Here is a 25,419-nt window from a genome sequence, read left to right as displayed (position 1 = left end):
CAACGCCCAGATCACGATGGCTGGATGCAATTGGGATGAGGATGTTGCCGACCGAAGGCTGGAGAGAAGAAGGAGTTTGCTTCAATGAATACACCATGAATTCGGACTTAGCAGGATTGATCTTGAGCCCGAACTGGCAGAGGTAAGATGTGACTGCAGTGAGAGTGTTGTTAATTTCCGTTTTTACCAGATCAAGGTCTTGACCAGGGATGATGGGAGTCAGTATCTTGATATCATCTGCATAGCTCAGTAGACATCGAGAATGTGCAACCAGTGGGAAGATAATAGATGAGAACAGAAGGCCGGAAAGGACCCCTCCTTGTGGGACTCCTGCGGTGACGGATCTAGTAAGGGTGCGATCTCCTGTATGAAGCTTTATAACTCTGTTATTCAGAAGAGAGGAGAGAAAGCATAATATGTTCCCTGTGATCTGGAAGTGGCATTCCAGGAGAGTGAGTAGTTGGTTTACTTGGACGGCATCAAATGCAGCCTCAATGTCTAAGTAAGTCACAGCTAGTTCGTGCCTTTTCTCGAATGCTGACAAGATAGTATTCGTTGTGGCTAGCAGATTTGTGATCGTTGATCTGTTTGTAAGGGAGTAGTGAATTTGGGCTGGATTACTGGGCATGATCTGCTTGGTGAGGATCGGGAGTAAGGTCTTCTCCAGGAGCTTCAGCAGGCTGGAGGAGTTGGAGATGGGTCGGAAATGTTTAGGTTTCGATGGCGACTGAACTTTGGCTAAAGGTTTGATAAGATAGTTTTCCCATTGCTGTGGGAAAATCTGGTTCGAGAGTAACTGGTTGAAAATAATTAAAAGTGGCTGAATAATGTACGGACTTAGGCATTTGAGCATGAATTGGGGAACTTCATCATCACCAGCGGTTGACGAGGCAGGTAGAGAATTGATGGCGACGATCAGCTGTTGTTTTGTGATCTGAATGGTGCTCAACACTTCTTGCTGGGTGGGCTCTGTTAGTAGAGCCAGATCTGAGTTTTTGATAGGATTACGATTAAATCTTGTGACGAAATCGAGCCACAATTCAGGATCAAATTGCAGAGGAAAATGAAGGTTCACTTTCTTGTATGGAATTTTTCCTTTAGCCAGATCTCGGTTAACATATAATTTGATTGCCTCAGATTTCATGCGATTAAGTTGAGCCCGTGCCCTAGAATAAACGATGCGATCATTGACATTTTGCGACTGTTTCCATGTGCGATGGAGCTGTTGCTTCAGCTGGAAACTCATTTTGAGTTCTGAATTCCACCAAAGTCTTGTATATGGACTGATTGTGATTTTTTTAGAGGCGGCATATTTGGCAACCGTGTTGATCCAGTTTGTGAGAATGTTCACAGCTATTTCTGGGTCGCAAGTCTCTAAGGCCACCCAGGGAATGAGAGAGGCGGCTCTGATGCACTTATCTACGTCAAGTAAGTTGGGGCTAGTGATGTCAACCTTTTTTGTTGTCCTTCTGGTTTCTAATTTGGGGGCTGGCAGATATGCAGTCACATGTATTGGGACATGATCAGAGTCGAATGACGTTTCTGCAATGTAATCAAGGGTGCAAGGGATAGAGGCTAGAACTAGATCTAAGAGGTTATTCCCCCTGGTTGGAGCTTCATTAATAAGTTGTAGATCAGCACATCTCAAGTGTGCCAGAAGATCCTTTTTCATATTAGATAGCTGAGGAGGTAAATTGAAATCACCACAAACTACGTGAGAGGCTGTGGGATGCAGCTGATTGATTATCCAGTTGGAAACTTCAAGGATGATTTGCGGGGAAGGCGTTGGAGGTATGTACACCACACAGAGGTCAAACGTCACGAAGTTGTATCTTAACGTAACGAGGATTGCTTCATAGTTAGGGGAGTTACTGGATTTATTATCCAATAGCTTGAAAGTGGATTTCTTGTAAAATATTGCGACGCCTCCACCCTTGCGTGCAATCCGAGATGTGAATACGACCCCATAATCAGCTGGGGCAGCTGCTGCTAGGAATTCTTCATCGTCATTGAGCCAGGTTTCGGTGATGGCGAGCAGGTCAAAATATCCGGGGAGCAGAATTTGCTCCATAGTGTCAAGCTTGTTCCTAAGACTACGCACATTCTGATAAAATATGGTGCAGGCAGGTACTGTAGGTACTTTGATATGGACAGGTGGTCTCTGACATCGCACGACTCGATTCAGCGGGGTGTGTCTAGGACTGATGAGCACAGGGATCGGCATATTGGTGTTCCGTGTCTGTGGTTCTAGTTGCGGTAACGAGATCTGGGATTGCTATGAATCAGGGTACCATTGGTGGGAGTCCTTTCCATTACTTCTATATCGCTGCCCTTTATGCCCGAGATATGGCATAACAAGAGCTCCAGCAGGCCAGATTTCAGGATTGAAGAGTGCTTCAAAATCTGCATCAGCCACATCGATCTTAAAGGAGGCGTAGGTGGGATATTTTGTGGATAGCTTGGTGACTCTACCATTCATTTTGAAAGCAGCAAGAAGGTGTTCCACATCATCAGCTGTGGTAGCAGGGGAGAGCCTACTAATGAAGACATTACGGATCCGCTTGCTCATCATTCCAGTGTTCGCAATTTGCATCTTGCTGAAGTGCAAATTGGTTCCAATAACTTTAAGATTGGGGCTCAGTTCCTTAACAGTTGGATTACGGGTCAGTGTTTGTTCTTTTGTTCGTTGGCTTGCAATCATTGCATACGTTGTAGTGTCTCTATGGGTCTTTACATTAGATGCAATCGTAGTCCCTGCATAATGGTTACCTCTCACGTTGTTTGAAGCGGAACTACAATTGCGATGTACTTCAGCAGCCAAAGCATTATCCGGTTTTGAGCGCGAGGACCCCATATGTGAGTTTTGTGATCGCGAATAGGTGCGATTTGGCCGATTCTGCTCCTGATGAATTCTTTGGGTCTTCTGTGAGGCAGTATTTCCTGAGTATCCGTTGGCATCTGCTGTGATTTCAATATATACTGGTCTAGTGCTACGTTCAGGGCACACAACTTCAGACTCACATGTTGTAAGAATGGGGGCTGGAGAGGGGTCAAGTGGTAATAAAGATGGGGTGGTTTGGGTATGAGCTCTCGGTTTCGCGTGAAAGTGTTCGTCCGGAGGCTGCTGCTCATGATGGTTAGTTTGAACAGCAAGATCACAAACCGATTGCTTCAGGTCCTCAAAATTTTTCCGCAACACCTCCAATGTTTTGTGTATGCATTCATTGTGTTCTCGTAGTCGCTTGTTTTCTAGCAGTAGGTCTGCGAGAATATTATGAATGGGCGACAGCTTTATACATAGAGTTGTCTCAATATTTGTGAGGAGCGAGACCAGGAGTGGACTGTGTTCGAGTGATGTTTGATTAATTATTGCGGAGATCTCTGTTGATAGGGTGTTATCCTGTTGGGAGCTACTAGATTTTTGCATGATGAGATCTGAATGGTCATTTTGTTCTTCCTGTAATGAGTCGGGTGTCAATTCCACATGTGCATCTGGCGATATCAATTTTTCCGTGTCTACCTCAGGTTCGGGTTGGGTCCTGTGCTCAGGTGATTCCGAAATTTGGTTAACGTCGTTAAAAGTTTCACCAGTTGTTCCGAGTGAATGCATATAATTTTCTCCCTTACAGGGGGGACACTGCCAAACATGGCGCTCTCCTTTGCAGACTTCCCTTGTTCTGCCTTATCCTGGCAGTGGTGGGCTCCCAATGCCAGGGGTGATTCCCACTTCTCACGTCTTTGCTCTGCTGGAGCATGCCTTCCTTCCTCATCCCTACTTTGATTCCACTTCGCTTACTCTCTTCCCCACTCAATCTCACATTTTTTTTTGTTCTCCGTCAGAAAGCTCAGGCTACCCCTGACGGAGAGCAGCCAGAGTACTGTGGAAGCCTGGCACACCTCCCAGTGGTGTTGGCGGGCAACGTGGAGTCGCATTAGGGGCCTGCGGCTAAGAAGCCAGAACATTACAACAGAACCCAACACAAAATTCTTCACATACAACACACTACCCTTTTTCTTGCTTTTACAGAGTTCTGTATACATCACAAGAGTACTGATGGCGCCGATGTGGGAAACTACAGGTGGCGCCTTACCCAAACACTATATCGCTAAATCAAGAGATGGTTGATCTGTACAACCATGTTTCGTCAGCAATGTCTTGTTGTGAAGTGCGGAATGTGTGTGGACATTGGCGAGCAACAAGAACCAGCTGTCTTTATTTTGAAATTGTGGCCTCTCTCGGGAAATGCGCTTCAGTATTCTTTGAAGCACCTGCACTGACAAACAGAGTGTGAATCACACTCTGTTTGTCCAAAAACATGATTAGTATAATATTGATCTTGCACTTCTGAAAAGGAAACTTTTTGGGCCTTGGTGATCATTTTGAAGCCCACCGCATGCTCTGACGCTTCGTGTCTGGGTCGTGCTGAAACATCCAACATTAATTTCCAGTGACAATACAGTCGAAGAAATCAGGATTGTCTTGATAAGTCTGGATGAAGTCTCTGAATGATGACAGTCGTCGTTGCTTCTGCTCATCCATGAGGCTGTGAGGCATACATTTTCCACAGAGCTTCCTTTTCCCTAAATCTTCGTGCAGAATTTGACGAATCCTCCATCATTCTGAGGGGTCAAACGACGATCTCTTGTCACAATTCCTAAACTTTCTGCAACTCTCCCCTCTGTTCGAGAGGGGAAAAGAGTTGCAAAAACGCCCACTTCTTGGATCATCGCGCGAATATCCTCACGTCCATCTCTGAAACATTTATACCATTCAAACGCACTGGTACGACTTAACGTTTCATCACAAGAACAGTTTCTAACATTTCAAACGTTTCTGTTGTCGCAGATTTTCTCAGATTAAAGCAAAATTTTACGTTAGTTCGTTGCTCCATTGTAAAATCGTGACACGGAACATTAATGCTACTAACGAAACTAGTTGTTACCTGACAGCCTACTGGACAATTTCTCTATCACCATCTGTTGGAGGAATTTTCAACTACAACATCCGCTTATTTTCAAACTCATCGAACATGACGGCAATAGCACCAGCCAGTAAACCTTATTGCCACACCTCGTATAATAAGAATCGCCTTTAATGTACAGCTGACAATGATAATACGCCAGCTTCGAATATTTCTCAAAAGAACATTATTCAAATCGTTGTCACTGAGCGGACTTCACGATGTATTCAAATTTATTTTGTTTTCACTGCTAACGAGCCCCATTATAGCAACCCTTGTGTAAGGGGAAAAATTCCCCTTCTATATAGATATTGGATTTGAATAGTCACTTGTTTTTAACCGATAAGCAATTTCCATGTGGGATAAACTAAACGGCTTAGTTGTATACCTAGGAGATGTATAACTAAGGTTGTCCTTAATTTTCAATTTTTAGAACAGAACAAAAGCAGCCACTGTGACATTATCTACAAAGCGGGCTACTTTTAGTAATGGGAACAGAGGGGTTAACTACTATATTTAGTCTTTTAAAGCGCTTACTTGTTGAGACTATTGTAGAGTATCGATCTGCATTACTGTAATATGCAAGCTCAGGTGATGAAGTGAATTACAGTCTTGTTTATACCCTTATCCTCCTCCCACCTGCATTTGTATTGAGCGTGATATGATAATAAAAAAAAATACCAATTTATAAGCAAGCTGCAGGACACAAAGAAAAAATATTCTTTAGTTTCCATCTACACTGATAGCATAAGATAGCATAACGTAATAAGATTTCTCTGAACATTGACTATATTGCTTCCTTTATTGTGACTTTACACCTCATCTCATCTCATCATTGGGTCATTACAGTTTGCCCTCTGACTGCTTTCATATGTCGCGAGCAACTGCTGATTTCCCTTTCTATATAAACTCCTCTAGTAGGATTGTTTTGCACAGGTACGCACACCCACCCACATATATATACGTACGTACTAGTTGTTAATTCATTGTTTATGAACCCGGGTAATAGCAAACCCAGTTTCTTATTACTTGGGAAGCAACAAATTTAAGGCAACTGATAATGAAAAAAGATTCACGAGTAATTTGTGCAGTTCTATATTAAGTTATCCGAGTTATTTTCAGTTAAGTTATCTATCTCATTTTCAACAGTCAGTATAGGCATAAGTAAAGCACAAAATGTTTTATTTATCATGTCACAAATTTTGTTAGTAGGGGCAAACAGATAATTATTTCGCAGCCAATTTTTTTTTTTTTTTTTTTTGGTTTGGTTTCACTGGCGCAGCAGCAACTGTGGCTATAATACAAAAATATGAAAATTAAAAAAAAAAAAAAAAAAAATTGGTAACCTTCTTAAATATTAGAAGAGAGGTTACATCGCCAAAAATTATACAATTATAAAAAAGGATACTTGTAAAAGTATCCTTTTTTATAATATAAAACTTATTATATTATAAATCAACAGGGATTACCTTTATTTTAGATACAGGAAGCTTCTTTTCCAACTCTCCTATGGTACTTAGTACCGTGCATGGATGGCTGGGAGAAGTATGGGGGAGAGGGATGCCGGAAACTTTGCTCTACACTAGGAGAGTTCGAAAAGAAGCTTCCTATATCTAAAATAAAGGTAATCCCTGTTGATTTATAATATAATAGAATATAGGAATTATCGAGCACTTAATAGCTCTCAATTATCAATTCTAATAAATATAAAACTTAAAAAATGTTTAATTTTGATAACTTAAAAAAAAGGATGACATGTGGTCAATGTCTGATAAAATCTGACTGAGCGTACAAAGTTCAATCAGATGGTTAAAAGTAGTAAAACATACATTCCGTATATTATTAAAAATTGAACAGTCGATTAAAATAAGCTGGATAGATAAAACAGTGTCACAGCATTCACACATAGGAGGATCATTAGCCCTCAGCAGAAAGAGTGTTAAGATGACTGTGCCCAACCCGAGCTCCTTTTCGAATTTTGCGCAGTTAGACCGCCGTTTTTATTACAGGCTTAATATGATATAATTTGTTGGTGGGCTGCCCATGCCATGAATGTTACCATTGGGAATTCAGCATTTTACGTAATTTGCATGTTTCTATAGGGGACTGACCAGTCAGGTTTATTTGCTGCAGTATCAATTAAATCGTTTTCCCTAATTCCACTGTTTTTTTTTTTTTTTTTGGTAGTTGTTGGCGCATCGGCTTCTGTGGCCATATTGCACCTCCCAAGGTTTTTGCAGTACTTTGATCCAAGCCCGAGGCAGGAATCGAACCCGCGACCTTTGGGTTGCCAGGCAGGCACTTTACCCATCCGGCTAGCCCGGTCGGCCCACTGTGTTTGTAGGGATCCAGCAAAAGCGGATGTCAAATTCCAGTTCATAAAGAGGTTGTATCAACTGCTGAATCTGTGTATCGCTGATAAAGCCTGTAACCCGCTTGAGAATCTGTACATGATACCCTGATAGGCTGAAAGCATAATTGAGAACTGCTTCCGTCCAATCAATAAGGTTCGTTCGTTTTCACATACAGACTCTGGAGAGATGTTCGAAAGGCTCCAGTAGCAATACAGCCAGCCCGATGATGGATGGGATCCAACCAGCGAAATGCATTGTTTCCGTTACTTCTCTCTTCGTACTCTGTAATACGAAGAGTATTCTAAGTACGAAGAATATTCAGACCTCCTGCGCACTTTGTGCGCATTTGGCGAATATGTTTAAGAAACGTCAACTTTTTATCAAATACTGTGTGACCACCACAGTTCAGTTTCAGGAACAAGATTATGCTAACGACAAAATATACGCAAAGGCTCTTTTGTTTCGAGACCTTAAGGCATTAGCCATCGCCCAGGAATTGAAACGATCAATCGCTTGTTGCGGTTCTTTCAATGATTCATATGTTGAATGACTGGGAGAATATTCTAAAGTCATCAACACAGAAGGTACTATTTACAGTTGAAGGAAGTTGTTCCGTAATGGAAATCATTTTAACGGCAAAAAGCGTAATACTTAAAACTGAGACTCCCTCCTGCTGGTAAAAAGACCAAAAGACGGCGGATTATACACGAACTTGGAATGATCGAAAGGATAAAAAGCACACAGTTTTTTTTTAAATAAAAAATAGTGAGGCAACCTTTGAAATCGAGTTTATAAATTATTATTATATTAGGGTCACCCGTAATTCATTACATAAACCCGTATTTGTGTCTGTAAATTGCGTATGTTCTCTGGACGATTTGCCTGTTTTGCTGGACGAAAAAAAAAAAAAGTTTTGGGGGCAAAACCTTGCTACCTACGCCTAACTCAGCCACGCAGTGAAAAAAGCCCATTCAAGTTCCTCGCGTCATCAACAGGATTTGAATCCGGGTCTTTTCCACCTGGTGTGGGGAGGACGGTGATGGCACCACTGTGCTATCGCGCAGACGAGATCGAGACAGTAAAGGTCTTTTAAAATACCAAAACTCCAAGTTGTGTCATACACTTTTTCTAGGTTAAGGAATGGTTTCCCGCTTAAGGAAAGCATCTCAGACAGATATTTCCAGTCTAATTAAGTATTCCAAGGTGGACTTGCTACTTCGGAAGCAGAATTGCATTCTGGAGAACAGATCATTTGCTTTCTAATACCATATGAGACAGGTTGTGGCCATTCTCTTCCAGATTCTTCACAAATATCTAGTTAGGGTGATTGTTGGAGCTTTGGGATCCTTGACTGACTTGAGAAAAGCAAGGACGATTGCTTACGTCAGGAGTCCGGAAACTGCTCCTCAAGAAGGATTGTTATATAGTCTATAGAAAGAGCAGGCGATCCAAAGAATTTGGTGAAAAGTTCCTAATTATTTCATAATGGATGTCACCTGGTCCAACAGCACCTGTCTTAGAGATTTAGAGCTGGTTTTAACTCTTCTACGGTGAATGGCCCATTATAAGGTGAAATTCCTTAAAGTTAAGTCGCTGTTTTTCATGCTTCGGAACTCTGGGGAATAGGATAATGTCACAGAGATGTTAGAAAATATTTTTTCAATTGCATTGGCTGTTCCATTATTATTATTAGTAGTAGTAGTATTAAATTTTATATACATTACAGGCATGTACCAATTAAAGTATACAACAGAGCCGTTTACAGTACAAGCATAAACGTAAGTTGTTACATAAAGTTGTAAATTAGTAGTTTAAGTAATACAGTAAAAAATAATACAATATGTACAATTCTGTTACAGTTTTATCACGAGATCAGTCCAAGACTAAGAAAAGAACATTACTTTCCTATAATTCTTGATAAGTCATAATAAATATCACACATAAGCAATCCATCAGCCTGATAACCGGTTCCAGATAGCCCAGTGAAACACTTTCCTGTCCAGAGAAAGAGTAATGTCATGCTATTTATAAGTGCCATTGTTCTTTTCAAGAAAGAGCTTGGAAATCTGTAATGTTGATCTTCCAATGTGGAAGTTAATATTCTGTCTCGTAGCGGCCGCCGATGCATGAAAGTCGAGATGGCGTAGGAAATCTGGAAGGTAACTTGTTCCAGAGAAAATATGATGCAGCAGCATAAGGTCCAGGACAGTTCGCCGTGTTTCCAAAGAGTTTGAAGTAGGATTATATTCGTTTTATGTAGTTGGAAGTAAGATTCATATTATATTCTATAGTTGGAAAAAAAAGGGTATGGTGTGTATTTTCCTTTCATTTTCCGGATTTTATCCCAGATTACTTTAACTCTGGTCGTCTGTAATAGAGAATGTGAAGCAGATGCAACATGACGGTTATAGTGTGCTTTAGCGCGTGCGTATTTAAAGGTTGTGAAATTAGTTGCGACAGGATATCTTCGGAATATCGTCCAAGCTTTGTTTTTTTTTCACTTTTGCTGCTGTGCTTTCTACCATGGTTTTGAAATGGTGGAAGCCGGGAATACATTTTCCGAATTGCAATAGTAACTGAATAGATGATATTTTCTGCGTTGTATGTGCTTCCATAGGGTTCTCGTGTACCTTCCAAGCAATTGAAGGGAGGAGAAAAGAGGAGCAGATAGAAAAATCAATGACAGAAAACGTACAGGCAGGCATACGAATTTGTTAATTTCCAGTTTTAGGAGAGGTAATTTTCAGTGAGGATATGCTCTACGGTACGTTTCTTCCCATTAATATCAGTACTACCCAACAGGGTGGTATGTCCATTAAAATACGCTAATAAAACAGGGGATAGCCACTGTATTATAAGATCATTAAGGTCTGTTTAGGGGTGTCAGTTTCCGGTGGTAAATAGACGGAACACTTATTAGAACTCCAACTGTTAGGCTGACTGCTACTACCTTTAAGTTGGTTGTTAGCAACAAAGGCCGAAATGGTCTGGTTGTCCACAAGGATAGAAACCCTTCCGTGAGCAGGACCATCTCCATTTCTATTCTTATGAATCATAGTATGTTATGTAAGTTGAAGTCATTATTTACCTTCAGATACGTCTTCTGCAAGCAAAAGAAAACTATTTCGTGCCTCTGCAGCAGGACCTTGATGTCATTAGTATTTTGCCGGAATCTACGACAGTTTCCTCTAGGAATTTAGCTCTTTTTTTTGGATTTGATGGATCTGTCGGTCAGCTTCAGAAGCTCACGTTTCTGTATCGAATTTTTCCTTTTTGGGTCAAAACTTCGGTTGACTGTGTCAATTTCTTCCTCTGAAAATTGTTCTAAGATTGATTCATCAGGTACCTCCTTAACGTCTGCATCCATTTTTTTTTCTTATGTTACCAAGTGTCACTTGAGTTTTCTGTGGTTTCTCTTTATAACTGGATTTTAGTAGTAGTGGAACATTAGGGGGTACCGATATTTCAGTGGCAGATGACCGATTTTTCTCTGCAGGTTTTTGAGAACGCCGTAAATAGCTGGCACTGGGAGTGAACGATTCCTTTGTGGAAACAGCAGTAGTGGTAGGGTTTTAGGAGCATCAGCGGCTAAGGATTGCTCCGTATATATTGTTTGCAAATTGCGTGTGTTCTATGGTCGATTTTATGTTTGCTAAGAAAAATCATGCTACCGGCGTCGCCTGAGACCGACCGATTCAGCCATGTTTTGAAAACTGCACATAAGAAATCCTCACGTAATCGACGGGGCTCGAACTCAGGTCTTTTCCACCCGGTGTGGGGAGGATGGCAATTCTACCAATTGTGCTACTGACAAGGGCATGGGGTGAATAGCCATTTTCGTTTGTGTCTCGATGGAACGCCTCTCTGCAGCCTTTTGGGCATGCATATGTTGGTATATTGCTATTTACTAGTTTCGCTGCTTTACCGCCTCGTGGTATGATATATTCAGTTCTGCCTTAAATCTCTGTTTTCTTCTTATTCTTCCTTCCACCTCTGTCATGTTGGAGAGTATGTAGGGTTCTCTCCTTAGCAGTTAATACATGTCGAAATATTTTAGCATACCTAGCTGAATATACCGTAATTCCATAGACCTTAACACCACATCGAGTGCATACAAGGCCACCACGACAAGCCATTTGGTCCTCGTGGGCAGCATAGTTGGTTGGATCGCTGTCCTTCCCACACCCGGTGGAAAACACATGAGTTCGAGTACCATCGATGACAAGAGGAATTTTTATGGACCTTTTTCACAACGTGGCTGAGTTAATCGGACAAGCGTAGCATGGTGTTTCTCCCGGAAACTCGAGTTTTTCGTCCAGCAAACAGAAAATCGACTACCTCAAAACACACGCAATTTACAGCCAATATACACGGAGCATTATGGCCTTAGTCGTCCATGCTCTTAAAACCCTTCTAAAACAACAACAGCAGGCCATTTGAGAGGGTCCATATTTCTGACATTTAAAGCATGGTAGGGGATTAGCCTCCGTTGCCGAGTGGTCAGGAGCGGGAGTGCAGTAGCACACGCTCCTTGAATAGGTTCAAGCCCCTGACTGCCAAATACGGTCGATCTGCCAACCCTCACTGGACCAATGTGGCAGATTATGGTCCATTTCCCTCAGCATGAATTGTTGACGAGGCTTCCATCCTGCAGTGGGTTGATAATGGCTGCAGTTTTTTTAGGGGATTAGATACATATTACTGGGAAGCGCAAGTAATCAGCTGTAATCGAGTTAAGAAACATTGACGAATTGAACGTGAGGATGACGTTTTAATGGGAACTAAAGAACTAAATTCTCATCTGTACCCACAAATATTCGTTTTTGCAGCTGTCACTGCTTCAATTTTTAGTTCAGAACAGCTTTCCTCTTCCTACACTTAAAGACCTCATTCTGAGGTTACTCCTCGGGATGAATTCAGTGTCTCGTGAACTGTTTACTGTAATGGACATTTGCTCAATAGATGTGGCTGAGAGCGCCTTTCTCAGTGTTTTTCACTTGTAGTCTCTACTAGGATGTTGCCTGAGCGAAACCGTTTGACTGATTTAGGCGAGCCTGCCAACCACTGAAACCTTTCAGGATAAATGGGGACATTTTCTATATGTACTTCTCATTAGTATAGTGAATTGTGAGGTATCAAGGTGTTGTTGTTGCAGTAGGGTTTTAGAAGCATCAGCAACTAAGACTATATTGCTCCGTTTACCTGTCTGTAAATTGCGTGTGTTCTGAGGGCGATCAACCTGAGTTTCCGGGAGAAAAAAAACAATGTGCCCTCGCCTGAGACAGACTAACTCTGCCACGTTGTGAAAAAGGCCCATAAAAATTCCTCACGTCATAGACGGGACTCGAACTTGGTTCTTTTCCATTTGGTGTGGTGAGGACGGCGATCTTACCAACTGTACTACCCACTGAGGGCCGTATCGAGGTGTTTGACCTGATATATCTTCAGTTCTCTCTCTCTTTGTCTGTGTGAATTATTTTTTGCAATTTTTTGGCAGGGACCATGTTGAGGTCTCAGAAGCTTCTCAGGGTTCATGATTTTTTTTGTTTTTTAATTCCTGGGGTCCCCACTCATCACAGAGAAAGGAACATTTGCTACTAGGCAATCAATAAATGCTGTTGGGAGTGGGCCGCCAGGACTACCCAGATTCCATATCGACACATCAACTTCGGAGAGAGTAGAGACGAGTCATCGACACGGTTAACCTTTGCGGGTGAACCTACTAGCCGATTGATCCTGAGCGAGCTATTCCAGTACTAGTCGTCTTGTCGAAAGCAGAGGCCAGAGTGGTGTTTTGAAGCTATGCTCCTCAAACCACCAGGATCCTTCTTTGCGAGTTTCTATGGGTTGCAGGGCACGGCAGACATGCCGGATTCCTTTAGCGTTAGCGTAGAACATATGCTGTGGGCGTTGAATTCCAGACCTGGAAGACCAGCAGCATCACTGGGACGTTCCTCAACCGTGTACAGGTGCCCACGTCGAAGAGCTGTAACTCAAACGCGAGGATACACTACAACACATTGCGTTTGCTCTGTGTCTAGTAAACGTGACTGATAAACACGACGCTATTGCTGTATTCTTTCTATCTTATAAACTCGTTTGACCCTATCTTGCCATCCCTGAGAACTAAACGGAACATTCTTTCATTCATACAAAGCTTTGATCAGCCACATATTGAGAAGTACAGTATATACAGTTTTTGGAATCCTAATTTCAGGAAAGATATGTTTGCTGAAAAAGGTGCAGCGAAGAGCAAAAGTTAGTTATTGATATATAAAACTTGCATATTATATATGAAGGGTTTTTAAATATATATGATACTTATTTTCTGTGTGTGTTTCAAAGTTTGGTCAGAGACCTTGCCTCACAAACACAACCAAGCAACCTTTGAAACTTAGGTTGCATGCTCTGCTTACTGTGTTCATTGTGGTATTTAAAGCTTTAAACAGCTTGGTTAAATTAAATCATGTTTTTTTTTTTTTTTTTTTTTTTCCCTTTCGCAGGTGGCGCAATTAGAAGAAATTACTTAATTTAAGGAAGGATACTTGTAGATGGATATAAGAAAAAAATTCAGCAGTTAACCCTTTTAGCCAGAGGATTATTAAATGTCGAAATTAATTACCACCTAATTTTGTAGAGTAAATTTAAGGGAGGGTTGGATATACATATATATATATATATATATATATATATATATATTAATGCTTTTTTATAGCCAGGTCACTTTTTTTAAAGTGGATGCTGAATAAGTTTGACTTCCCTGTATTGATTTGCCTATATTAATACTAATGCTATTTAGAGTCTAATAGCGTTCAACTGTTAATTGTAATCGTTTACTTTTAGAAGGTTATGTTCGCTTTAAATACACACCATATTTATTCATATGACTTTGGGAACATCCTCTACCCTGTATTCTGCAATATATATATATAATTTTTTTTTTTAAAGCCAGGTTTTTTCAAGGCAAATTTTTCAGGATAATGTCGATTCTAATAAGTTGTACTTTCAAATGGATTTAAAATAACAGTTATAACACAGATTATAAAAAAATAAATAAAAATATTTTAAAAATTCACAAGTCCTCAACATACCAAGAGAGATATCTTGATATGTCAAAAGTGTCACACGCGGAGCAGAAGACTACAGTCGCCATGATATTGCGAGACACAAAATACGAAGTAAAAATATCATTCTAGTTACCCGTAAACAATTCACGTTTTGTACGCAAGTCCTTCCCACTCCATCCATGTAGCAGGCGTTCTTTCGTATAATCCAAGCATAATGATGCGATATCATAACTGAGCTAGTTTCTAAACTGATTGGCTTTGCTTCTGTTTGGAATTACTGCACTGTTGATTACTTAATTCTCTTTCGTTATTTTGAAAATGTCAGCTTCAGTATTTGCCTTTACTGAGGATTATAAAAACAGGCTCGCATTCACTTTATTTTGTGAACCCGAGAACCGAAATTCAAGGAAAGTGGGACATCGATTCATATTTCAGCTGGTTTTCCATCTCTTCCTGCTGTAGCAGGAGTCGGAAGTAAATCCGGAATGTTCTCGCGCCAAGGTTTCATAAGTCACTATGTGTGTTTATTTTGGTCGTTTCTTAGTACTAGACGCCCCTGCTGATTTCAAAACATTAAATAGCACGAGGATAGGAATTTTCGCTAATGCACAAAAATATCTTTATGTGTTTTCGTTACTAAGAACGGCGTTTGGAATATGTCGTATCTACTGATAATGGATTTAAAATTATGCTTTACGTTTCGTGTACAGTACAGCATACAAAGACATAAAAATTCATTTAATGGTATTTAGGAAAACATATCATTTTAGGCTATTTTTAGGTGAAATTAAGTATTATCAAGATACTTTAAGACAAGCCGGAGACGGGAGTTTTGCACTAGTTTATTTCCATGTTTGGCAGATATACTCTTTCTTTTGGTAATTCACTGTTCGGCATCAATTTCCTCCCTGAAATAATTTCGACAGATTATCGAAGGAAATATGTCCAAAAACTCAGATATGTGCTTAAAATGTTCGCATCACTCAGTTTTCAAATATCGGTGGTTAATGACCGAAAACCAAGATCTGTCGTTACAGCTTCATATACCACATTCCCATTTAGACGTTTTTCCTGAAACCTTGGGAGTGGTCTTCGATGAACACGGTGAAAGATTTCACAAGATATTTTTCAAATGGAAAAAAGATCCAGGAAAAATGGAATATGTTGGCAGACTACTGTTGGAATCCCGTACGGGAGATATCAATGGCCGACCATGAAAAGCGTTGCTTGGTATATTGTTCATACTCTTGTGTATCGGTCCAAATTTAACCGTAGTTTGTAAATCTTTTCCCAGGAATAAGACGCCTGTCTTTAAATGGGTTATGCCTTTAAATTCCATAGCATACCCTCAAGAACTGAGTTTTGACGGCATTATTATTTATTTATTTTATTATTATTAATATATATATATATATATATATTTTTTTTTTTGGAGGGGGGGGATTTTTTTACATTCGTTTGAATCGAGTTCAGCCAATCAAAGTTGTTTTCCTCTCAGCAATAGTTAAAAACTGAGAACTTGTCAACATGTATCGTTCTTAGATATTTATTCTTTTCATGTTTGTTGCAGTATTACAGATTTCTGGAAATGGGTGCTATCTTTACGCAATTATAGTTTACACTTTATTCCCTTGATGTTCTTCTCGCTAAAGTTCATCACTAGTACTTTCAGATATATAATAAAATTTTACATATGTAAGAAAAAGAAAAAAAGTATTAAGTCATATTCTTCTCTTAGCTATGTACGGTTCTTTTTAGCTTGCCACGATATGTCCCATAATAATTATCTTTCATCCAAACCGAACTAACACTAGTATAAAATTAACCTTTTGCAGCTTGAAAAGATAGCAATCATGGCTGATGGTGAAAATGCAAAATCAGCAAATCAGTCATTCCAGAGTAGGCCAGGCTAGATAGTCCCCTCGTGTTGGGGGTGAAGCAAGCCCACGAATCAATTTGCTTAATTTTGGGGAGAGGGACGATGTACAGTGAGAAAATTTCGCAGGGATTCCCTGAAGTTTAATGTTATATTTCTAGAAATCAGTGCTCGGATAATTATGGCCTTAAGATATCACAGATTGATAAGAACAATGCCCGCCGTATTTTTTTACTTTCTGTTTCTAGTTTCACATTAGGGTCCCTTAAGGCCTGTTCATTCGCCATTTATTAAACTGCATAGCCAATCTAGGAAGTGGCTAGGAACAACAGAAATAATTGAAAACTTTTCCTGAAATACCGTTGTCAGAGTTATCGGTTAGTTAACAGATTATCTGTTAACTAACTTTAATAACTTTAGTTTATCCCTCTTAGAGGGATTCCGATGGTCAGATAATTTATGTAAACAATTTGGGTATGTTTCTCTGGTCACTGCAACTCTAAATTATATAATTGCGTATTGTTTCTAAATTACCCCACTCGATAAGTTGTGTGCATAACGATTTGATTCATTCACTCCCCGAAATATTTTGAATTGCCCTTTCATTAATTTCTTTCTTAATGAACAACCCCTTTCCTTTACTGTAGTTAACAATATAGTTTCCTATCAAATGACATATTCGGGCAAATTGAGCCAGTCGTCACTTGAAAAGAAATCTAACTAAATAAATAAATATATATATATGTGCGCAAATTAATCATGAATGTATTATTTCAGCAGTGTTAAACTATTTCACGAAGAAACGAAATTCATGTATAGAAATTCAGCCTTATCCCAGTGTTGAATAATGTGTATACATTTCTATGGTTGGTTGATCTCCATTTTAAATTCTTCGGCAAGTATTTCTAAATGCTTTCTCGAAAAACTACAAGTTTATATATATTTTTCTCTTAACGATTTGCATTCGACATACTGCGGTGGTGATTAACTGATGTGTATACATATTCAATCCACAGTAAATTGCTTCACTGATGCGTAGGTTTTGACCTACTGTCAAAATTTTTGCATTACACACGTAGTTAAATAATGGTAACTATATATTCATAATGAGAATTCTAAACGTTTACTTCTAACTTCAGAACTATTACATACACACGCACACGTGTGTGTGTGTGCGTGTGTGAGAGAGAGAGAGGCGCATGCTGCTCGGCATTACTCTCTTTCCGGCGTCTAGGTGAACTTGGATTGCGCGCGCGACATTACAAGTAGTCGAACGTTGAACTCGTGCAGCCAACGCTCATGACCCGAGGCATGAAGATAGCATGATTAAAGACCCTATTTTTGAAAGTAAACGACGAAAACACGCTTTTAGCAATAAAGTAACTATTAACCTCCTCCTCCTAAATGCTCCGAAAATGGCTATAAGAAAAGGGGGAGCCCGATCTAAACTTAACGTTGGTGACGTAGAACACGCCAAACAAACACAAGTTGGTATTTCAGGGAACAGAGGCGCAGCAGTCGACAGCTGTCTTCTCGCTCTACTAGCATGCAGAAAACACGTAAACACGTGCTTTAATCACGTAGAGCACGTAGGTTGTTACGCAACTTGTTTTCAGTGTACTTTATGATTAAGTAATAACCTTCACGCTCCTTGAGTCCTAGTGGTAACCTTATTACACCTTGACAACAAATTCTTTACATCTTTATTTGTGTTCAAGTTAGAACTTGGAAGTACGGCCACGTATTTTTCCTAACGCTCTGTTACGCCCTCCTGTTTTTTTTTTTTTTTTTTCATTCTGTCGAAGTATCTTCAACAACTGTAACCGCACTCTGTTATCGGAAACTTAGTAACACGCCGCACGCTTAGGCTTTCTTCCGAAAATACCTCGCAGTTCTTAAATATTCATTTTTAATGTTTTGGTGCATTTAACAAATTGTTTTGTAATTCATAAATCAGTTTGATAAGTAATCACATGGCGCAATAGCTTCGCAGTTGTTTATAGAGGAAGAAAGTAAAGTTTAAATTGCAAAGGAAATAATTATAACAACAAAAATGACCTGGTTTATGTTAATCAGGCCCTTTTTGTTATAATTTTGTTAATTGAAATCGCTAGGAAGCCCCCGCTAGCGATTTCAATAAGGTTATAAATTGTTACAGGTAAACATCACATTTGCGATAAGGGTAGATGTTGCAGACAGTTTTACACGCCGCCCGTCAGCCACGTCGGGAAGCCCCTCCTAGCTTCTTCAAGCAACATTCCAGATGAAGCTGCGTGGCAGCCGGAAAGAGCAAGCAGCATGAAAAGTGCCCTTCCAAACGCTTGCGAAGACGACTGGCGCGAGTATGTTAGTTGTGGAAAACAGTCCTTGATACTTTTCTGCTCCAACGAGAGAGAGCGCTTTTCGGTGCAGAACTACTCTAAGTAATGTTAAGTCGTTTGCCTGAAAATTTCGCGTGAGCAGTCCCGTAAAATAGATACGTGTGGACCGAGTATAAATCGCATAAAATAAAAGTAAACCATAAATAGTAATAGTCAAACTGAGGTCGCTCTACACTAAATCGCATAGAGATGATATGATGAAAAAGTATCATCTCGCTCTTCACATAGATGTCTTACTGATGAGCGCCTAAAATGTGAAAATGCAGCCACAGTCAAATCGCTCTGCCTTCTTAAAAACTTATATTCGTCGTAAGTAGGTGTTCTTTCTAACTAAAGAAATCATTAAGCGCCGCATCTCAAGCTTTGCGCCGCACTTAACCTTGAACTAGGTGAAACGCTAATTTTTCAAGTCCTGGTGTCACTAGCTAGACAGGAAATTATCTTACCTTCACTTTCTTTAGCCAATAGGAGAAACATGCCGACAAGCAACGCCAGCAACAACGACGAAAAGGACAGATGTGCAAGCGGTGGGAGCATAATGCAGCGCACGCAGCCGACGTGACTTGTTGGGCTCCAGAAGAGTTTTCTTTAGACGGGCCTCACGTTCAGCTATATGTACCGGCGGCGGACGGTCGTACCAAAAAATCTTGCGCGCGTGCTTCAGATTTACCAACCGAAGCTGTAGCTGCAGGTAGATGAAAGGCTCCGGTGATAGTAGCCTCAGTAGTAAGCCGTGGCTGCGCAGTCAACCTCAACATAGGTCTGTTTAGACACGTGACTTTAAAGGGGCGGGGTAATTTTGACTACGCTCATTCAGGGACCTTGCCATCTACCCATTCACGTGAAAGGACAAAAACTTAGAGCGGGATCTAAGACGTTATAATACACAAGTGGCTGCCAGTTGCTATTGGAAATGCGAGAAAAACTCGTTGAAAATGCCGTCTTGTGCATTTGCCACATTAAGGGAGGCTTGTTTCGTCTGTGGTAGTTAAGACTTCCCAATGGGCTATTCTGAATTACCCCAAGAAGCGCCACTTTGAATTCTCTCCCCCCTAATTACATACCACAGAACTTCTTAATCGAAACTTAGAACGCAACAGGTCTCTCTCTCGCACACACGCGTAGTACTGGCTTTTCACTATGGAACTAAGCTGTTATCATGGAGCAAACTAATATCCTTTGTTACATGTACTTGGTATAATTGAACTTGTTATTTCAAGCTCTGGTGTGCAAGTATATTGTACTTTTACTACACTCCCATCCACTCGATAAATGACAATATATGGTGCGTGTTATAGAATGGGCGTCACCTGAAATTTTATGGGGGAAGGGGTAAAATTTAAATTGACAGTGTTTTGCAGGGGGAATGAGTGGAAAAATTAATCGTCTGAACTGTAGCCAAGTGGTCAGGTTGGCAGTATAGAATTCCAGAGTGATTGAATTCACTTAAATAAAATAGAGTATGTATAAATCCAACAGGCGCTCTTCTGTGTAGAGTTCATAAGTTAATTCAACGAGCGACTGCATCGGTAGTTTTTCGATGAGTGAATATACAGATTTAAAAACGGAAAAGTCTTAAATCAAACCATGGAGATGGTAGCAAAAATATTTCATTGAAGTTTTTTTTTTGTGATATCCAGAGTGGAAATTAATTGGGGATTTTACAGTTTCGCGTGCAATTATAATATCAGTGTGTTACATTTCAGACTCATTATATTTTATTTCTTAAATTATTCGAAATTTTTTTCGTTTTTTTGTAATTTAGAAGTGAAAAGTAAATGACTAATTTTGTTAATAATTAATTACTAATTGATTAACTAATAATAAATAAAAGAAATTGTTTTCACTTCACTGCACATACCTCCCACCCTTTTGTAATACTTCGAAATCAATACCGCCTGAAATGCAAAGCGCGGAAATAAACTTACGTAATATCCAGTGTTTCAGCCGCATTATGTGATGCACTTGTGATATGTATGAAAAAAAAGTAAGTAATAATTGGCGGATTTCTACTGGTGAGATTTTAATAAAATTTGAACAGATTCAATAAATTGTTCTGTTCTAAAAGAGAAATGTACGAGTTTATGAAAATTCATCCATTGGGAGTCTAGTTATTACATGCGGACGGACGGGTAATAGTAATTGCCAGGTTTCTGTTAGTCAGCTTTTAATGAAATTTGGGATTGCTCAAGAAATCTTTCTAGAAGAGCCAAATATAATTTTTTTTGAAAATGTCTCTACTGAGAGCGAAATTATTACATGCGGGCGGAAGACGGACGGACATGGTGAAGACAAATACACTCTTTACGTATATCTACTTTATTAACGCGCCTAAATAAGGGAGATCCAACAGAAGCCTGATCGGGTGAATTTGCTTCGTATATCTGTTAAGCAGGTTATATGGCCGAAGGGTTACGCGGATAAAGTATAGTATAGTACACGCGGTTGAGTAGTGTATTTAAGGCTCACGTGACCGCTAAAATCTTGCGTTATCTATCCTTTAAATTCTCTAACCATATGTGGCTGTCCTGGAGTATGAGAGAATTTTATTTATTTATTATTTTTTTTAATAATCACCTTTAGCGTTATAACATGTGCCCATTGTTTCAAAAAAGTGCAGAATCCCTTACTTATCAGTATCCCTTTCTTCGGCTGTTCATGAACTAATCGCAAACAAACTTTTAAGTTTAGTGTCCAACTGAAAACAGCATCGATTCAACTGCCTTCTTTTAAAGGCCGGAAACTGAATCGCTGAGGAAGACATTCGGACTTTAAGTAGAGGTTGCTCCAACATCTTGTTCATGTAGATTTAACTGAGTGCCAGTGGCGAATTCAGGGTAGGGACGCTGGGCACGTGCCCCCCCCCCCTGTCGTTTTTGGAGAATATGCACCAATCGTTTTAATTCCCTTTAGCTACAAAAAAATGTATTTTTTTTCATTGTTAACATAGGACTTTATCTGTTTTTGCATTGTGGCTCAGCTATTTATCAGCTGATGTGATCGCCATCGCACAGTTTGTTCGTGCGTAAGAGTTTACCTGTGTCCGCCAGTCACATTATGTTAGAGTGTCCTATTTGTTTGGTTTTTGTACACAAACAAGGCACAAAACGGTGTCTCCCCTCTCACAAATGGTGTGCCCCTCCTGTCATATATATATATTTTTTTTTGAATCTGCGGACTGCTATATGTAGTCCAGCGTTCTGATGGAGGAGAAGGATATCTTCTCTGTCAGCTCACTTGTTACCAATGGCTACAAATACGCAAGCGTTGCAATGTTTATTCAATATAAATATATAAACAAATACATAACATTTGTATTATTAGACGTGTTTGCATATATATACATCAATAAGCGCTTATTGAGTTCACTGTGTCTGTCTATCTGTATGTAGCAACTCGACTCCCAGTGGACGGATTTCATGCAATTTTATATTTAGTTCTTTTAGAAAGATTTGTCGAGCCATCCCATTATATTCTGATTTAATTTTTAAAAAAATCAGCCAAAGAGTAAATCTGGCAATTATTATTTTTTTCCACGTTTAATCCATGAAAAAAGAAATTTATAGATTAAACGTGGTTTTAATGTAATATTGTTCGCTTTAGAGTGTCCTTCCCATGTATTTTAAATAAGACTCGTGGGGGGGGAGAGAGTTGGTGTAATTGAACTAAATGGCTAAGTTAACGTTAGAAACTATAACGTTTTCTTAAGCGTTAAAATTAATAGTCTTAGTAATCAATTGATAAGTGATACTTTTCATTTCTGTTAGTCACAGATAAAGAACAAAATCAGCGAATTTATTAAAAAATTGAAAATAAAAAAACAACAGGATAGAAGCATTACACTTATAAAATGAACTTAAGGAGTGCAAAAGGAAAATTGAAGATATTTAAAGCCATGAAATCCACAAAAGGCAAGAAATAAGTTAGGCACAGGTCAAGCTTAAATTTAGGCTTTGAGCTATTTCATTGTTAACATGCGTATTTCGGCCTACATAATACACAGTGCTAGTCCATTTGTTTATATTGATGTATGAGTTACCACAGTTGATTACATCACAGTTTTGGCAACTAGCATTAGTGCCCGAATTGGATGGCAGTTTAGAAATGGGACTGCTAGCTTCGCTATCGATTTCATAGTGGGATGTTTTGATGTTTAGTGGGTGTATCCGCACAGTGAAATTTAAAACGATTTTCAGTTATATCGCGGTTCTCTGAGAAGCGAGCATACAGCAACTACAAGTATTTCGGGTTGAGGACAGTATAGTAGAGATGGATGAACTGGATTGAAACGGACCGAGCTTTTGAGTAAATTTCGTAGCTAGAGACTGGGATTAGATCTAAAGTTAAGCATTGTGCCATATGCCCCATATATCAGAGACGTTTATCGTGCCTGTGAACATTTTTCTGGTTATCCTACGCGAGCATATTAGATATTCAGCCATATCTGTAATTTGATAGAAATTCCAAGTTCCTTAAAATCCCGAAGCCCTTCGAGGTACTCATTACCTTTTTGGCATACTGACTTTCTGAACATATACATCTGTTGGTACGTACTGCTGCTGCTTCTGCAGCGATGATACTGGTAGGTGTTGATTGTGCGAGTAGCTATGCATCCTTAGTTGATTATCGTTTCTTCCCGAAATGTCTAGATTGTTTTGAAAACGTGCAGTTTTTGTTAATGATGACCCCAAACATGAAAAGGGTACTGGAACCTATAATAATGGAAGACCGTGAGTTGATAAGACAGAAGGACTTCAATTTCTATACATTGCGTTGGACTTCAATTTCTATACATTGTGCTTTTCAGAAAATACCAAAGTAGGAAGATTGTTATAGTAATGGAAGTAGAAAGGATCAAATGAGAAAGATGAAAGTCATTTTGAGGGATAATTTACCTCTCAAACTCTGTGGACTCTATGATACAGGTATTTATTATAGTTTGGAAGGAGGAGGTTGAACTACAGACGATAATTCAGAAGAAAAATTTCTGTGAAAATATTTGTAGAAAAGACAGGCAGCAAAAACTGACCATCTGTGCGATAAACAGTGAAGTGAATTTTTGTAAGAGAGATCATTAATTAATTTACTGCTTTTTTTTTGATAGACCCTAAGTAAGTTAATGGAGATTTGGGGGGGGCTTACCATCCGAGTTTGCGAGAACAATATTCCATGATAGGACGAGTAAAACGCTTAAATTTTAAACTATTTTTTAAAATTATTTTTACTGCCCCTCAAGCATATCCTTATGTTTTTATCTCTAAAAGTGTGTTCACTAAATTAATCATTTACACGGCATATTAAAAGTTTGCTTTTGTCTTGCTTTGTCATACACTGAATCGTTGTATTCACAAAATTGTTGTAGCCATTAATTGTCTTTCACGAAATTCTCATATAGTAGTTTTCATGATGCAAGAAAGCCAGCTTATATAGCATCACAAAAAAAAAACACCCTACTCACTTCAACCCATTCATATATCCTCCAAGAATGTGTCTAGTTATCTCTTGAATTTATTCAAACCACCAACAACAACAGATGGCAGCCTGTTCTAACAATGAACCACTCGCTGGCTGAAGGCAAACTCCCGCACATCTGTCCTGCAACCATCCTTCCTCAACTTGAATTTGTGCTCCCTCATATGTGAGGCGCCTCTGTAGCCAGGTGGGAAGGAGCAGCAGTGCGTAGCACACGCTTCTTGATTACACCGAGTTTCGAGCCCGTCACCACCAAATACGAAGGATGCGGAAAGGTCAGGGATTGACCACCGCATATTCTCGGAGCAATATGGCCTTAGTTGCTAATGCTCCTAAAAACCAAAACAACAACAACCCTCATATGTGTAGTCTCAGCAAGAGGAAGAATGCCATCAACATTTAGCTACTCAATCCATTCAAGGCCTTAACCACCTCAGTAAAGATCTCCCCGCAGGTGCCCAGTCTCTAGACGCAGTAGTTTGCAGAACTGATGCCTTTCTCGGTAAGAACACCCATTTGTTCCCTTCAATCTGCTTGCCCTTCTGCGCACCCGTTACAACAGATCTACATGCTTCCTGAAGTGAGGCCTCCAGACCTGTATACAGTACTCAATGTGCGGCCTGACCATGGCATGTACAAAGAGATAATCACTTATCCTGCTAGCAGAGTGTCTATATATCATTAACAAAACCCCATGAACTGTCCTGGCAGCCTTTCTGTGCTGCTCAGAGAATTTCATATATGACTGCACAATTACCCCAGGTCTTTCATTTTCCAGTACACTGAGAGTGGTACCACTCAGTTGATAAGCTTTAATGATGGACCTCGAACGCACCGCCATTTCATCTTCACATACACACTTAAAGTATGGAGCGGGTTTGTAGATGATATGCTTTTAATGTGAAACATTGGCAGGGCAATGTATTGTTGGATTACACTGACTCTGTACTGTATTAGTTGCTTTGGACAGGGGGAAAAAAAAAAAAAACCACAACCAATTGAAATCCTTTGATATTCAACTTGGGAATCATTTCTTTTGATTATAATGTTATATTTCCAAAGTGCTCTTAATTGTGAACTGTATTTCATGAGAAACACACAATACAGAAGCATATCATAGTAATCACCCCCTAAGTCCATTGATGAAATGCACTCATCTCACTAAGCTGTCATGTTTCAAATGCGAAGTGCGCAAATAATGTAATTTCTGCTGTTTTCAGTCTATTTTCAGTCTTTTTTATTAGAAAACGAAATGCACAAGGCATAATTCCTTATCGGTTTAGGTAATTAACTATATAATATCGGTGT

General features: G+C 39.6%; 1 protein-coding gene across 1 annotated transcript in view; it reads right to left on the bottom strand.

Moving 5' to 3' along the window:
* Fs (Follistatin) overlaps positions 1–19,338 on the bottom strand; it is a 199,096-nt gene extending 179,758 nt beyond the window's left edge. Inside the window, exon 1 of the mRNA XM_090390396.1 lies at positions 19,086–19,338. Within this exon, the coding sequence (XP_090246522.1) occupies positions 19,086–19,176 (91 nt within the window). The 5' untranslated portion in view covers positions 19,177–19,338. The remainder of the gene's footprint in view (positions 1–19,085) is intronic.
* Positions 19,339–25,419: the final 6,081 nt, after the last annotated feature.

Source organism: Mastigoproctus giganteus, chromosome 2 (genome assembly GCF_048544385.1).
Source record: "Mastigoproctus giganteus isolate SK-2022 chromosome 2, ASM4854438v1, whole genome shotgun sequence".
NCBI lineage: Eukaryota > Metazoa > Arthropoda > Arachnida > Uropygi > Thelyphonidae > Mastigoproctus > Mastigoproctus giganteus.
The sequence above is the reverse complement of the archived record's forward strand: the minus strand, read 5'-3'. Positions and strand labels throughout refer to the sequence as shown.